Source organism: Anguilla anguilla, chromosome 15, assembly GCF_013347855.1.
Source record: "Anguilla anguilla isolate fAngAng1 chromosome 15, fAngAng1.pri, whole genome shotgun sequence".
NCBI lineage: Eukaryota > Metazoa > Chordata > Actinopteri > Anguilliformes > Anguillidae > Anguilla > Anguilla anguilla.
In genome coordinates this window covers 6,312,501-6,325,780 of record NC_049215.1, presented here as the reverse complement: position 1 = coordinate 6,325,780, position 13,280 = coordinate 6,312,501, and the positions used below count along the sequence as shown (strand labels likewise).

Below are 13,280 nucleotides of genomic sequence, written 5' to 3'. Positions count from 1 at the left end.
TATCCAGAGCGACTTACACAACTTTTACATTTTACATTGTATCCATTTATACAGCTGGATATATACTGAAGCAATGCAGGTTAAGTACCTTGGCTCAAGGGTACAACGGCAGTGTCCTTACCCGGGAATCGAACCTGCGACCTTTCGGTTACTAGCCCAGTTCCTTGCCCGCTGTGCTACACTCCGTCCTACCTCAGCTACCTCAGGACCACAAAACGACGCAGCTTTTCCCTTGTGGCTGCAGGTTCGAGGTGCTGTGCTTCCTGATGCTGTGCTACAACTCCGCCGTGGTCTACATGCCCGCCTCCTCCCACCAGGCAGCCTGCAGGATGAGCTCGCGGTAAGGACCGGCTTCCCAGAATCCCCCCCACTCCCGCCCACCCCGAGGAGCGTGTACCGTCAGGCTCCGGCCGGCGCCTTCAGGCCCGAGAGGACGGCTGGCTCGGGCCTCGCGTGAAGCTCACGCCCCTGCGTCTCTGAGCCCGAATGCTTGGTCGGTGCGTTCCCCAGGGCCGCGCGCCTCCCTCACTCTGTCCCCCGTCTCTCCCGCCCCTCAGGCTGTGCGTGTGCGGGTTCCCGCGGCAGCAGCAGAAGCCGTGGAGGGAGCCCTGTAACCGGGTGGTGCTGGACCCCGAGTTCATGGTGCAGATGCTGACGGCCGTCTACCACGCCACGTGAGTCATGCGGGGGGGCCGCCGAGTTCCCCCCCCCCCGTCACCCGGGCAACGGCGTTTTCGGTGTCCTGCGCTTTCCGACTGACAGACTGAAGTCCTGTTTGCTCTTGCTGTAGTTTTTCACTTGTGTTCAGTAAGTGTCACTTACGGTAAGTGTTACAGGTTTGCATTTGAAGATACTAGCTTCCTTTTTGGGAAAGAACAAGGGAAGCAAAAGGTACTGCTATAGGGAAGAGATTTTCATAAGTCTGTCGTTAGAAATGTGAATGTTTGGGCATTTTTTGTCAGATGTGTAGGCTTCTGTTGAATTGAGTGATAATGTTGATTTAGGAGTTTAATAACGGATTTGATTTTGTTTGCCTTTCACTGAGCTTATCTGCCCTACTGATACAGCATACAGGGGATCAGATTTTATTTATTTTTTTTTTTAAGTTGCGCCATGTTTTACTTGCAATTTACAGAAGTGGCACAAATAGTCTTCTGTTTACCTGGAACCATCCATCCTTTCGCTAAAAATTGTAGCTGTTGGCACCAGTATTGGCACTGCCATTTAGCAGTAACGGAGTGCATTTTGGGCCTGATTCCAGATCAGTTTTCTTTTTTTTTTTTTTTACAGGGTTGCCCACGTAGTCACTTGGAAAAGATCTTAAATGATTAACTTCGGCGTTCTTTCTGTTGGCCCGGTGCATCTTTCGCAGTGTGTTGTTTATAGAGTCAGAGGAGGACCATCTCTGCGTGCAGTGCCAGGTTCGCTCTCATTAGTCAAAGCCCAGGAAGAGGGACGTCAGCTCTAAAGAAGCACAAGAACACAAATTTCCGCTGCGTCCTGAAGCAGTGGTTCCCAAACAACTGTACCTGGAGATCTACCGTCCTGTAGGTTTTCACTCCACCCCTGAATTGGCACGCCTGGTTTTAGTAATTGGTCCAGCGAGATTTTCGGTTGTTGAGTGAGGTACGCTTTGTTAGGTTTGGAATGAAAACCTACAGGACTGTAAATCTCCAGGAACAGGGTTGGAAGCACTGTCGTGAAGTCACAAACCAGGAACTGGCTTTCTGTATTTGAATGTATACACACACTGTTATTTACACAAGTAAACACACACAGACACACACACACACACACACACACAGAGGAAAACATGCTTCTTTATTAACACAGGCACACAAATGCGCTTACACATGCTGGCATGTACACAGTGCTATTTATACCGCACAGATCCTAGTTGGGGGTCAACCCAGTCAACTCATTAAATCAATTGAATTTTCAATTCGATTCGATTCGATTCGGTTCAGTTCAGTTCAGTGGCACTTCAGTGTTACCTTAGCATTTATCTAAACCACAGGAAAGAGGGAATTGTTTTGACTGAAGCCTGTATCCTGTAAATACAGGTAAATATGGCAGACAGGTTTTCGCGGTTACCGTCTCTTTTCGTGGCCGCGCACGTGCTGGCTGGAATGGAAGTTCACTGTTACTGCGGCTTTGATTGCGCGGCTGCCTGTGCGTATGAAAGCTGAGAGGGGCCTTTGGCTTAATTTGTGTCGTTCTGAATCAATCACTCTCCTCTCCTCTCCTCTCCTCGTACCGTTTGATTAATACCCTCCTCTTATTTACAAAGAGCCCTCGCCTTTATATCAGTCTGCTGTAAAGAGGTAGAATAATAATAATGTGAAATGGAAATTTGTGATGTGGTTATTTGAGTAATGGTTGTCATGACTGTACAACCCCCGTATTATGATTTTTTTTTTAATAGCTTTTTTTTTTTTGCTAATGTCTTTACCATCGTAATAAGGATCTGTTTATACATGAGGTTGTTTATTGAGCCGTTTCCATTAAGTATCTTTTGTCAAGGGTGAAATGACACTTCCCCACCTGAGAATCGAGCTGTCAACGTTCATTTTACAAGCCTAGGTGTATAACCACCCCAGTGAAATGCTCAGCCAGTTCAGGTTCTGATAGAACTGTCCCTTGTAATGCCTTGTGAGTGTGGTGTCTCGGAGTGGTGGGATTGATCGTCTGTAATTACGCTGATAAAGGAGGAGAAAACCATTAGCTGGCTCATTTGTCTTTTTTGGGTTTAATTAAATTGCCATGGGCTGAAGTTGGATGAGAGTTTTCAAAATGACTCTCTGTGAGGGGGTAAGGGGATGAAATTAAAATTTGGTTTTAATATTGCAGGTATGTACCATAATGGATTTACTGTCCCGAAAACAAAATGTTTCAGTTCCGTGAGGGTATCTGTTAAGGGAAACTGAAATAGGGGCTTCTCCCGTTAGCCTGTTGCTCCGTACACGCACGCACACGCTCTGTGCTTTCCTGATGATGTCACCTTCCGGTGCTTTCCGTGTGCATTCCTGATGATGTCACTTCCTCTGCTTTCCGTGTGCTTTCCTGATGATGTCACCTTCCTGTGCTTTCCGTGTGCATTCCTGATGACGTCACTTCCTCTGCAGATACAACGGAGAGTGGGACCTTGGGCGCGAGGCCTTGGAGGACATCCTGTACCGGGCCCAGCTGGAGCTGTACTCCCAGCCGCTTCTGGTAATGCCACTGAAACCGCAGGACCTAGCGTAGCGTCGGGTCGCCACTCAGACGTTCAGCAGACTGCAGATTCTTTATTTGCGTTTCAGTTAGAGGAAGTGTTTTGCTGTTTTGCTGCCTTTTCACATTCCTAGTTTGTTATTTGAATGTTTTTGAAAGCGCAGTAGTATTCTGAGCCTCACTCTGGCCACTGACTCATGACCTCGTGATGGACTCTCATGGTCCTGGACATTTAGCCTGTGTTCCGCAGTACCACTTAGGGCCGGATTTACCAGGACCTTTAGCAATTGCAAAACCTTTTAGCACACACCAAACCAGTAACATGACCAACGATTGGTCATGGTGTTTGTTTTCCACCAATCGTTGGTCGGGTTATTAGTTTCGCTCTTGCCGAAAGATGTTGCATATGCTGGAAGTCTTAGTTAATCAGGCCCTCGGTCTTTATTTTGTGTTATGGTTTGTTCGGACTCTGGTTTATGACCTTCGACCCCTCTCGTGCCTCCCAGGTGGCGAACGCCATGAAGAGCTCCCTGCCCTCCAGCGCCCCCGACGGATCCCGCGGGCGGAAGATCCTGCAGGTGGAGGTGACCCCCACGGTCAGCCGGATCTCCCGCTCCGCCATCACCGCCGCGTCCATCCGGCGCCACCGCTGGAAGAGAGAGGGTAAGAGCCGCCGCCGCGCCCGTCCTGCTGGTCACGTGACCGCGAGACCCGCGAATAAAAAAAAATCCCCCGCGCAGATGGAGAAATGGCGGCGGCTGTGTAACACCTGGCAGGTGAGATCATCACCACGCTGTTCCAGCCGCATCAGCGTTAAAAGTATTTATAGCGGATTGTTCAGCGTTCTTCTCAGCCGCGGGTTTAGGCTTTTATAAATAGCTGCGGTAGGTTAGCGTTCGCAGTAGATTATTACTGACGACACGGTTCTTCCTGGAATTCTTTTGATAGCATTTCAGTTTGTTTTTCTCTCCCCCCCCCCAATTGGCTCAGACAATTTTTGTGTGTGATGAAGGACATTTTAGATGCTTACTGAACTGAATGAAATAATAAAAAACATTGAACATTAACGCTACCAAATGAAATTATATTTTTTTAAACTCCAGAAGGTGAGCTGTACCTTAAGGTATAGGTGCATTTTAATTGAAAGCCCTAACAGCTTTGGGCCAAATCTTCTCTGAACCTTTGATTAAATTGCAAGGTACTGGATTCTGAATTCTCCTGTTGTGCTCGAGGAGCACAAGGTTGAGACCGTTTGTTGTGTCTTCATCAATGCTGTTTGATCTTGGCACTTCATTATTATTTTCTCTGTTTTCTATGATCTTGTTCTTTATGACAGCGCTGTTTTGATCTGCCTACCCGTGCCCTCTCTGCCATCTTTGAATGATTAACCGTGTTTTTTTTTTTTGTTTGTTGTTTTTAATCTGTGCGAGGTTGCACCCCATTGGCCGTAGAGAGTCTCGATTCCTGTACGCGTAGACATTCGGCACGCGAGGAAGCGGGGAATTGGAGGTGTACGAGCAGGGGGGTTGGAGGGTTCACCGCGCGCACTAAGGAGGCCATCTTGTGTTGAATCCCAGATTGTTTTGACCAGTCAAGCGAAGCAGAGCTGAGCGCCGTCGTCACGCCCGGCGGCCACGCCCCCTCGGAACCTTCGGCCGCCACCGAGCGAAGAGGGAGGGGCCAGCTCGGCCTGCCCCTGGCCGCGCCCAAGGGTAGGCAGGAGAGGAGGCAGAGAGCAGGGAAGGAGCTGGCTAAGGAGGAGGCGCCCCCCTGCTGGGGTCTGGCTTCAGTCCTCCAGAGCGTACTAACTCATCCAGTCCCCTACTCAAAACTTACAGTGCAACCCCCCCCCCCCCTCCCCCCGATTCCCACAGCCATCCCTGGGCCTCTGTGTCCTTCGCTCTGGGGCAGGTGCTGGTTCAGTTGCGGTTTTTGATACGGTTTGGTGGCGGTTGTGGGGGGGAAAGGGCAGGGGGCGGGGGACACCTGCATGCACCCGCATTTCCTCTTCAAACGCCCATCCAATCAGAACGCATGCCTTGTGTAACCCGCCGAGAACTCCCCGCACATCACTCACTGAGCATGCTCACTAGCACGGAAACCGAACCGGTTGCTAAGCGATTGCAGTGTGTAAGGATGCTTTTGGTGACTGGACTGCTTTCTCATTTCCGCTGTTAGTCATTTTTTGTATCCCCTTCCCTGAACATGGAGGAATTCTGTTTTTTTTTTACTTGATACATGCACAGATCCGTTTTCACTCATAGCTGTTTTGGTCTCCCCTAAATCCTCTGGCTGGGGGGGGGAGGGATCTATAGGAAGGGAGAACCTGTAGGCATGTTTTCCCTTTCTTTTCTTCACACATTGCTGTGTAGAAGAGTCAAGTACTCATTTCTGCTTCTTTGCTGCCCCTAGTGGTGTTAAGTGAGATTTGCACTCACCGGCCTGCAGATATTCAGCTGTAAACATGACATTGTGTGCGTGGCATGTGTGTGTGCTCCGTGTGTGTGTGTAGCAGGAGCTGTCTTCGAACAGATTGAGTCTTCAGTCAATTTGTATAAACCCCCAGGCATGGCTCCCTGTGATAATGTGCACCTGCACCCAAATCTCCTGAGAGCTCTTTTTCCACACTCTGCACATTTTTTCTTTCTTTTTTTTTGCGGTCGTGTTTGTTTAGACGTCCTCTCGTGCAGCTGAGCCGAGCGTGCATGGCGGTGACGTGTGTAGGAGCGGGTTCGTTGGGCGAGGATTAGCCATTCTCTGACAGATCTGAGCATGGGGCACCACCACAAGACCACAGAAACCCCCCCCCCCTCCTGAAAAATAAGTAATAATGCTATCCCCGTTTGGTGACGCGGTGCTTTTGTGTCACTGTCTCTATGAGATTGCGCTTCTGAAGACCATGAAAGCCAGTTTCCCCAGTAGGCCCCACTTGCATGGTCTCGTCCTGCGGCTCAAAAGTAACTGATCGGCTTGGACCCATGGGAACCTGTGAATCCGCGCACTTCTCAAAGGCCCACACGCTTCACTAAGGCCCACGTGCTTCTCAAAGGCCCATGCCCTTCTCCAAGGCCCACGTGCTTCTCAAAGGCTCGTGCCCTTCTCCAAGGCCCACGTGCTTTTAAAAGGCCCTCGTGCTTCTAGAAGGCCCGTACGCTTTCTCGAAGGTGTGGTGGAAATTACCTTAATTTCCCCCGGTCGGTGAGAACAGTCCAACTGACTCTTCTCGCTTCTCCACACGCTTCTCGAAGGTCCACGCGTATCTCAGTCGTCCACAAGCTTCACGAAGGTCCACACTCTTCTCAAAGGTCTGCGCTCTTTAAAAGTTGTATTCACCAACAGGGATCGACTCAATCTGTGGCTTCCGAATGGCAGTCGCTCTCATTCCCCCGATGAGCGTACAGGAGTGGGATGCGGAAACTTGGCCCCGCCTGTCTAGAAGGCGCCTTCTCTTCTCTTCTGAAACCCAGCTGGTCCCACCGCATGCTGTCTCTGCACACAGCCCCTGCAGTAGCTGTTAAACATTTATTCCATGTCTTGAGTTGCAGCATATCTTGATTTATGAATTACTTCCGTAAATCAAGTTTAAGCAGTAGCTTTGACTCCGCTCCCTGGGTCGGCTTTCGCTCACTGTGATGAAAACAAAGCGAGAGATTTTTCAGACTAATCTGTATTCAGCGAGTGCGGACATTTTGCAAACAGACCGTGGAGTCCTGTTAAGGCTCTGGTAATGAAAAATCATGGGCGGAGTGGGGGCGCAGTCTTTTCTGATTGACACGAAGGAGCAGGCCTGAGTTAGCTGGTGCTCGTTCACTGGCCATGAAGGAGATTTATGTGTGACAGTCTCAGGTTTGTGTGCAGTCATGGCAACTTCCTACCTCATGCTTGTCTTCATGACAATGCTGGGTCCTCCACTGCCACGGAACCCTGGGTCACTGCGACACAGGAAGTGATTTAAATCACCCCTTCCCCTCCCTCCCCAGCAATCCAGTGTAAATCTAGGTATTCAGTTGATGTGGGGGTTGCTGCAGATCAAAGAACTGAAAGAGGAAATTTGGTCATTTCGTAAGGGACGGGAACTGGAATATTGAATTTCAGTGAACAGTTTGTTTATGACAAATCAAGTCCCTGTATCTCTGTCTCCTAAATGTTAGCTTGACTACGGTACATTAGCCTTTTTGTTGTGAGTGAGTAGACTGGGTTGGTATCTTTAGGTAATAGAACCCTATTCTCCTCGCAACTCTGTGGTTGGATATTAGCTAGAAATCCTAGCAGAATTTATTTTTGCTTTGTTTTGTTCCTTGGCTTGCTCCTGTTCTCAGCAAGGGATTTTGTGTGGATTATGTATCTGATAGTAAAGTGCAAAAACAAATGTCAAAATACCTATTTCTTTTTTGCCCGTCTGCCAGGTCACATGACTAGCAGTGGCCCAATGAGATCCTCCTCAGTGTTTTCCTCTGGCTTTAAAAATATATATATTTTTTTTATAACACTTCTCTTCTTGGTGTCAGGACTGAGGCTAAAGTGAGCTGACGTGAGGACAGTAGAGGGAGAGCATGCGATGGTGGTGTGCCTGACAACGTGCATGTCCTTCTGTCCTTCTCTCCTGTTTCTGCTCCCCCTCTCTCTCTCCTGTCTGAGGTCTCCATCTCGGTCCAGTGACCCGGTTTTGCTTGCTCTGTGCTGCATGATGGAACTCGTAGTCCCTCGTCTCTCTGTCAGTCTGGACATAACAAGATGATGCCTTTTCTTTTCATCTGTTTTGCTCTTCCCTTTCTTTCAGCTTGCAAAAAAAAATGGATTGTCATGCAGGCTTTGAAGCCGTGGTTTTTATACATGTTTAGGTTATGTGTGTATAAATGTATTAATGATACTGTGTGAAGACTCACTGTTGCCTTTCCCTGCAGTATACTGTAAGACAGGATTTTAAATCTCACTAATGTGTTCTGTGTTTTTTTACCACTTTTTCTCACTAAAGTCGGTCTTAAAATAATTTTTATGTTCCTTGGAACGATTTCAAGAGCGGACTGCCTGTTGAAGCAGTGGAATTAACGCCGAAGTGTAGCACATGGCGGAGTTATAAAATAACCCTTAAGGAATGAAAACCGACGGTTGGCCTAAAGACAAGAGTTATTGATGTTTTGCGGAGAGCTCCAGCGACTCCCTCCTGGTTCTCTGAGCATGCCAGTTATAGAACGCTCCTTTAATGTTGCGTCGTGTTATCTCGTGGCCCCAAACTCCTCCGGGCTAACGTCGATTGGGCACGGACCTGTGACTCAAACCCGTAGCCCCGGGGCGACGCGGCCATCTTTGATAAGGGCACAGTGATGGACAGTCGTGAGCACAAGGCCGTGCGAGGTAGCTGGAGAACACATGCCCTGTTCTAGCCTGTTTTCGTCGTCGTCTTCTTTTTTTTTTCTTGTGATGAGGAAATCCGATTAGATTCGCGCCTGTGTGGGAAAGTGTTACATCCTAATCGGTGTTTCTCAAAAGACGCGATGAACGAGCTTCTTTCCGTTAACGTAATTAAAACGTGTGATTTGAGTAAGCTGAGCTTCATCCAGACTGTGGATTCGCCTTGAGAATTAGGACAAACGAACTGGAGAAGCTTTCAATTATTTTAGTTCCGGGTTATTAGGGAAGAGAGATTGGATCAGCTCAGTGTGACAGCCCAACTAATGGTGACCGGTTCCTAAATTAGAGAAGGCGAAATTCTGTGTTGGCAGTGCATTACTTTATGTGTTTGCTATAAATCGGCTTTGTTTGGGCTGGCGAGAAGTTGCGGTACGGGCTAATATAAATTTCGTATAGGTCAGTTGGGGACTGTAGCATGCCTACGTTTCAGGTTCTGGACTTGCTGATATTTTACTGAGGTCCGGTGTCTGAGCACTCCTGCACTTCCATTTCAGACTTGGTCATTTTCTCGCTGACTGACCTTATGTTTGGACTTTTCCATGACTGACACGTCTTCCTTTCAGTTTTTTAATAAAGCTTTCTCCCCCTGTGTCTGTGTCTCTACCTCAATCTTACTCCCTCTTTCTCTTGTTCTGCCCCCCTCTCTCCCCCCCTCTCTCTCTCTCCTCTCTTTCTGTCTCTCCTCTCTCTTCCCCCTTCCCTCTCCCTCTCTCTCTCTCCTCTCTCTTCCCCCTTCCCTCTCTCTCCCTCTCTCCTCTCTCTCCCTCTTTCCCTCCCTCCGTCTCTCTCCCTCTCTCCTCTCTTTCTGTCTCTCCTCTCTCTCTCTCTCTGTCTCTGTCTGTATCTCTCTCCCTCCTCACCCCCCCCCCCCCACAGATGTTGACGGGATGAGCGGGGGCGAGGACTCCTTCAACCTGAACGACCCGGACGAGGGCTTCTCCTCGGGCGCGTCCAACAGCAGCCAGCCCAGCGGGGCCAAGCCGGGCGGGGCCGGGGGCGGGGGCGGGGGCGGGGGCGGCGGCCTGCGGCCGGCGAGCCTGAAGAAGGGCCTGGTGGCTCGCCTCTCCCGGGAGCGGGACCGGGACAGGGAGGCGGCGGCGGCGGCCCGGCGCGGGCGGGACCTCTCGGCCGACCCCCAGGCGGTGCTGCGGCGGCACCACCAGCGGCAGCAGTCCCCGCCCCCGCCCCCGCCCGCCGTCACGCTGGACGCCGTGGAGCTGAGCCCCATGAAGAAGCGGCTGAGCTTCCCCGCCGGCCAGTCGCTGGTCAGGACTTCCAGCGCCTCCTCCAGCCGCTCCTTCGACTGCATGAACGTGAGCCTGAACGGGGGCCAGGCGGGGGGAGGCTCCCAGGAGACCGCGCTGGGCGGCGGGGGGCTGAGCGTGGGCGGGGCCCACCGCTTCTCCACCGTCAGCCTGCAGGAGGAGCGCCTGGCCCGGCCCGAGGAGGCCCAGGCCCTGCTGGCGCCCGGGACGCCCCTCACCAAACAGTCCCGCTCGCCCAGCTTCAACATGCAGATCATATCGCAGGTGTAGACGGGATCGGGGGGGGGGGGGGATGGTGCCCAATGACGCCCCTCCTGCCCGGCTCCTCCCCCCCCCCATCGGCAGCGGAGCCGGAGGAGGCCCCGCCCCCTTCACCCTCGGTCACCGGACTCGAGGGCGGAGTTTAACGCCGTTCCCTCTCAGGAGGAGGGCCCAGGGCCCATGGAGGTGCTGTGAGTGACAGGCCACAATAAGATGGTTTCTCTCCCTCTAAACACATCGTGGGGGCGGGGCCATCGGCTCAACGGTAAACGTGTACAGAACCGCAAACGCCGTCGACGGTACGGGTTTGCATCAGAGTGTACCGGCCTCACACCGGCCAGTCTGCAGGACTCCTGTTCTCCCAGCATCCTCTCTGACCAAACGGAGCATTCCATGTCCTCTCTCTTTGTTGGGGGTGGGGGGGCGTACAAAAATCCACACGAAAGAAAATCAAAACAAAATGAGCAGGGAGGAAGATAAAAATCAATCCTAAGTTATGATTATCCGTTGTGAGAAAAATTTAATGTCGTGGGTCTGATATAATTTATCTTGAGATTCAGATAGTCTACGTTTTGTATTGAATCAGCAATAAGACTACCGTCGTTTGTGAGAAAAGAGTGGGTCGTTGTAGTTTGTCACGCCTTCTTGTTTATCCTTGGGTGATGTGCAATCAAGATTCTGATTACTGGTTTTTTTATTTTCGGTATATATTTGTATGGGTATGCTCTTTCCGTCTTGTCTGCTTAAAGAATGACTTTCCCAAAGACGCTGCTGTTTTTCCTCGAATCTCTCGAATGATTTTAAAACAAACTGAGACACGCTGGTGTCGACTGTTCCTCTGTAAACTTGGATTTATTTTTCATAACGTACTGTACACAGTTTTACTTACCCGAGGTTGTTTTTGTTTAAATAAATGTCGTTGTGACTGAAGCCCCAAAGCAAAACGAGGAAGCTATGACCGGACTGGAACTTTTGCCTGCTTTATGATTTAGAATCTTCTGGAATGAGAACCACGGCATCAACGTGGTGGTCCAGAATTTTGAAGGTTTCTTATATTTTTTGTGCTGCTGTACGAATATTACAGAGAACAGGGAACTGAAAATATGCATCTCGAGATCTGTGAAGACGATTCGGGTGGGAATGAGGAGGCGAGATCGAACGGTCTTGCCTGAAATAGAAACGCGCAACTGTCAGGAGCCAAAACCTTACGTTGTAATTTGATGCAAAGTGTATAGATGTGAGTGGTAATGACTGCAGAACAAACCCTTGTGGATCCACTGTCTGTGCTGGTTTTCATTCAGACTGCAGTTAGCCAATTCCTACTTGCTGACCTAGAGTATGAGTTCACTACTGACCGTGAGCTATAACACGTTCTATGTGTGCAGCCATGTCTATTCAAAGACCGATCACGTCAGTACCGTGGTAAAATGTGATTTACCCTTTGGGCGTTCTTTCTGAAAGAGCTGGAACACTTGATTGACGGATCAAGTTTTGCACCAGAGGTGTGGAAGAACGCTGAACGTGTGGACGCCTAGTTACTCAAAACTGCAGTCTGGCTGAGGGAAACAAACGCGCAGCAGACGGCCTCGAGCCAAACCCGCGGTCCCTTAAAATCCTTCCGGATTCTCCCGTAAGCTTTTTCCGCTACCCTTAATGTTTGAGAAGTCGGCTTGGCGGGAAAGCCGGTACAGACACGGTGGAACCCCCCGGCGAGTTTGGGGGCTAGCCCTGCTGTAACGGTTCTGCAGGCTGATCATCTCGATCTTTGATATGCGTTACGATCGCTGTGCTTTAGACTGTGTCCATGGAGTTGCGTGCGATCCAGCTTCATTGCCTGTCTCCGAGTTGAATATCTGGAGACCAGTTGAAGATCCGGAGGGATCAGTGGTTGCTACTTACGTTGGGAGAGTGTGACTTCCTGCACCCCGTAGTAGGTGGAGTTACTCATGAACCAATCAGAAGTCTTGGCTTTCAATAGCAAAAAGTCTATTTGTTGAGTTCCTAGTAACACACCCATTTTGGGGCTCAAGAGTCCTTACTGTCCAACCATTAACTGACACTGTATGTGAGCTCATCGAGTGGCCAATGGCCAGTGTTCTGTATGCTGTAGTCATCAAACATTCCTTCTACCTCATCTTGTTTTCCCCGATTCTCAAAACGCCAGAATTGAAAAGCTCGTCGCTCTTACATAAGCTATTACTGCAGTTTGTCGATATTGAGCAGAGCTGAGTTTTGGGTTGAAAAAGCTGAATAAAAGCTGAGTTTGGAGAGCTTGGAAGCACGAGAGGAAGAGCTTAGCTGCTTCTGTGCTTTAGCGTGTCTTGCTGAATTAGCATTTCTCTTCGTTTCTCTGTGGTTCACAGCCTTGCAAGATTAGCTTGTGCGACAAGGAATATTTGTGGTACAAGCTTGATCAATGTCAGCCATAAATTTCTTAGCTCTGTTCGCTGTGCTGTCCTGCTATTATTTTGTTTTTTTGGCTTTTTGGCTGCAGAGCCATTTTATGAAAAGAAATCCTTCAGTGATCCTTTATTTGTGTGCAGTTTTTTGTGTTTTTTTTTTTTAATTTTTTTTTTTTTTTAAACCAACTGACCACAGCACATGGGTGTGACTTTGTACCTGTTCTTTTTATTTGAAGGAAGTAACTTCGATGCTGACAGAGAAGGTGCTAGGTCGTTTTTGGTCAAGGTTATTCTTCACCGTCCACCGAAACTTTCTTTTCACGGTCGCTGCTTTTCTTTGCTGTTTGCAAGTGCAATTTCTCTCTCGCACTGAGAGGAAAGTCCCTCTCGGTCGTGGCGTTTTTCTGTGAGGATAACAGCTGTGCTTTTCGCAGGGAGCCAGAGCTCGTGTTTATTAGTATTTGTTATGCAAACGTCACGGTTTAGCTCGGCTCCGCCCCCTTTTCGGTTCTGAACCTGACGGGAGGATGAATGACGGTGCACGTTTTCTCTCTGCCGAATGGGGGCCAGTGCCCTTCAGGTTCAGGGTGTGTGGCTGTGTCACGGGTATGTTTCCGTTGCATCACGTCGTGTACATTGGGTCCAGAAGGTCCACATTACTGTTCATTCGGTTGTCCTGCTGCGTAAGGTTGTCTCACCCAATGCTGAAGACTGACTATGAAATACT

General features: G+C 49.7%; 1 protein-coding gene across 3 annotated transcripts in view; it reads left to right on the top strand.

Moving 5' to 3' along the window:
• Positions 1-11,763, top strand: part of LOC118213939 (protein FAM126B-like) — a 51,020-nt gene extending 39,257 nt beyond the window's left edge. For 2 of the 3 annotated variants that reach the window (XM_035393204.1, XM_035393203.1), the window contains 6 exons: positions 245-340; positions 558-674; positions 3,126-3,213; positions 3,720-3,876; positions 4,791-4,925; positions 9,502-11,763. In XM_035393204.1, coding sequence (XP_035249095.1) covers positions 245-340; positions 558-674; positions 3,126-3,213; positions 3,720-3,876; positions 4,791-4,925; positions 9,502-10,160 — 1,252 coding nt within the window. In that variant the 3' untranslated portion in view covers positions 10,161-11,763. The remainder of the gene's footprint in view (positions 1-244; positions 341-557; positions 675-3,125; positions 3,214-3,719; positions 3,877-4,790; positions 4,926-9,501) is intronic. The other variant, XM_035393205.1, reaches the window with a different exon arrangement.
• The last annotated feature ends 1,517 nt before the right edge of the window (positions 11,764-13,280 follow it).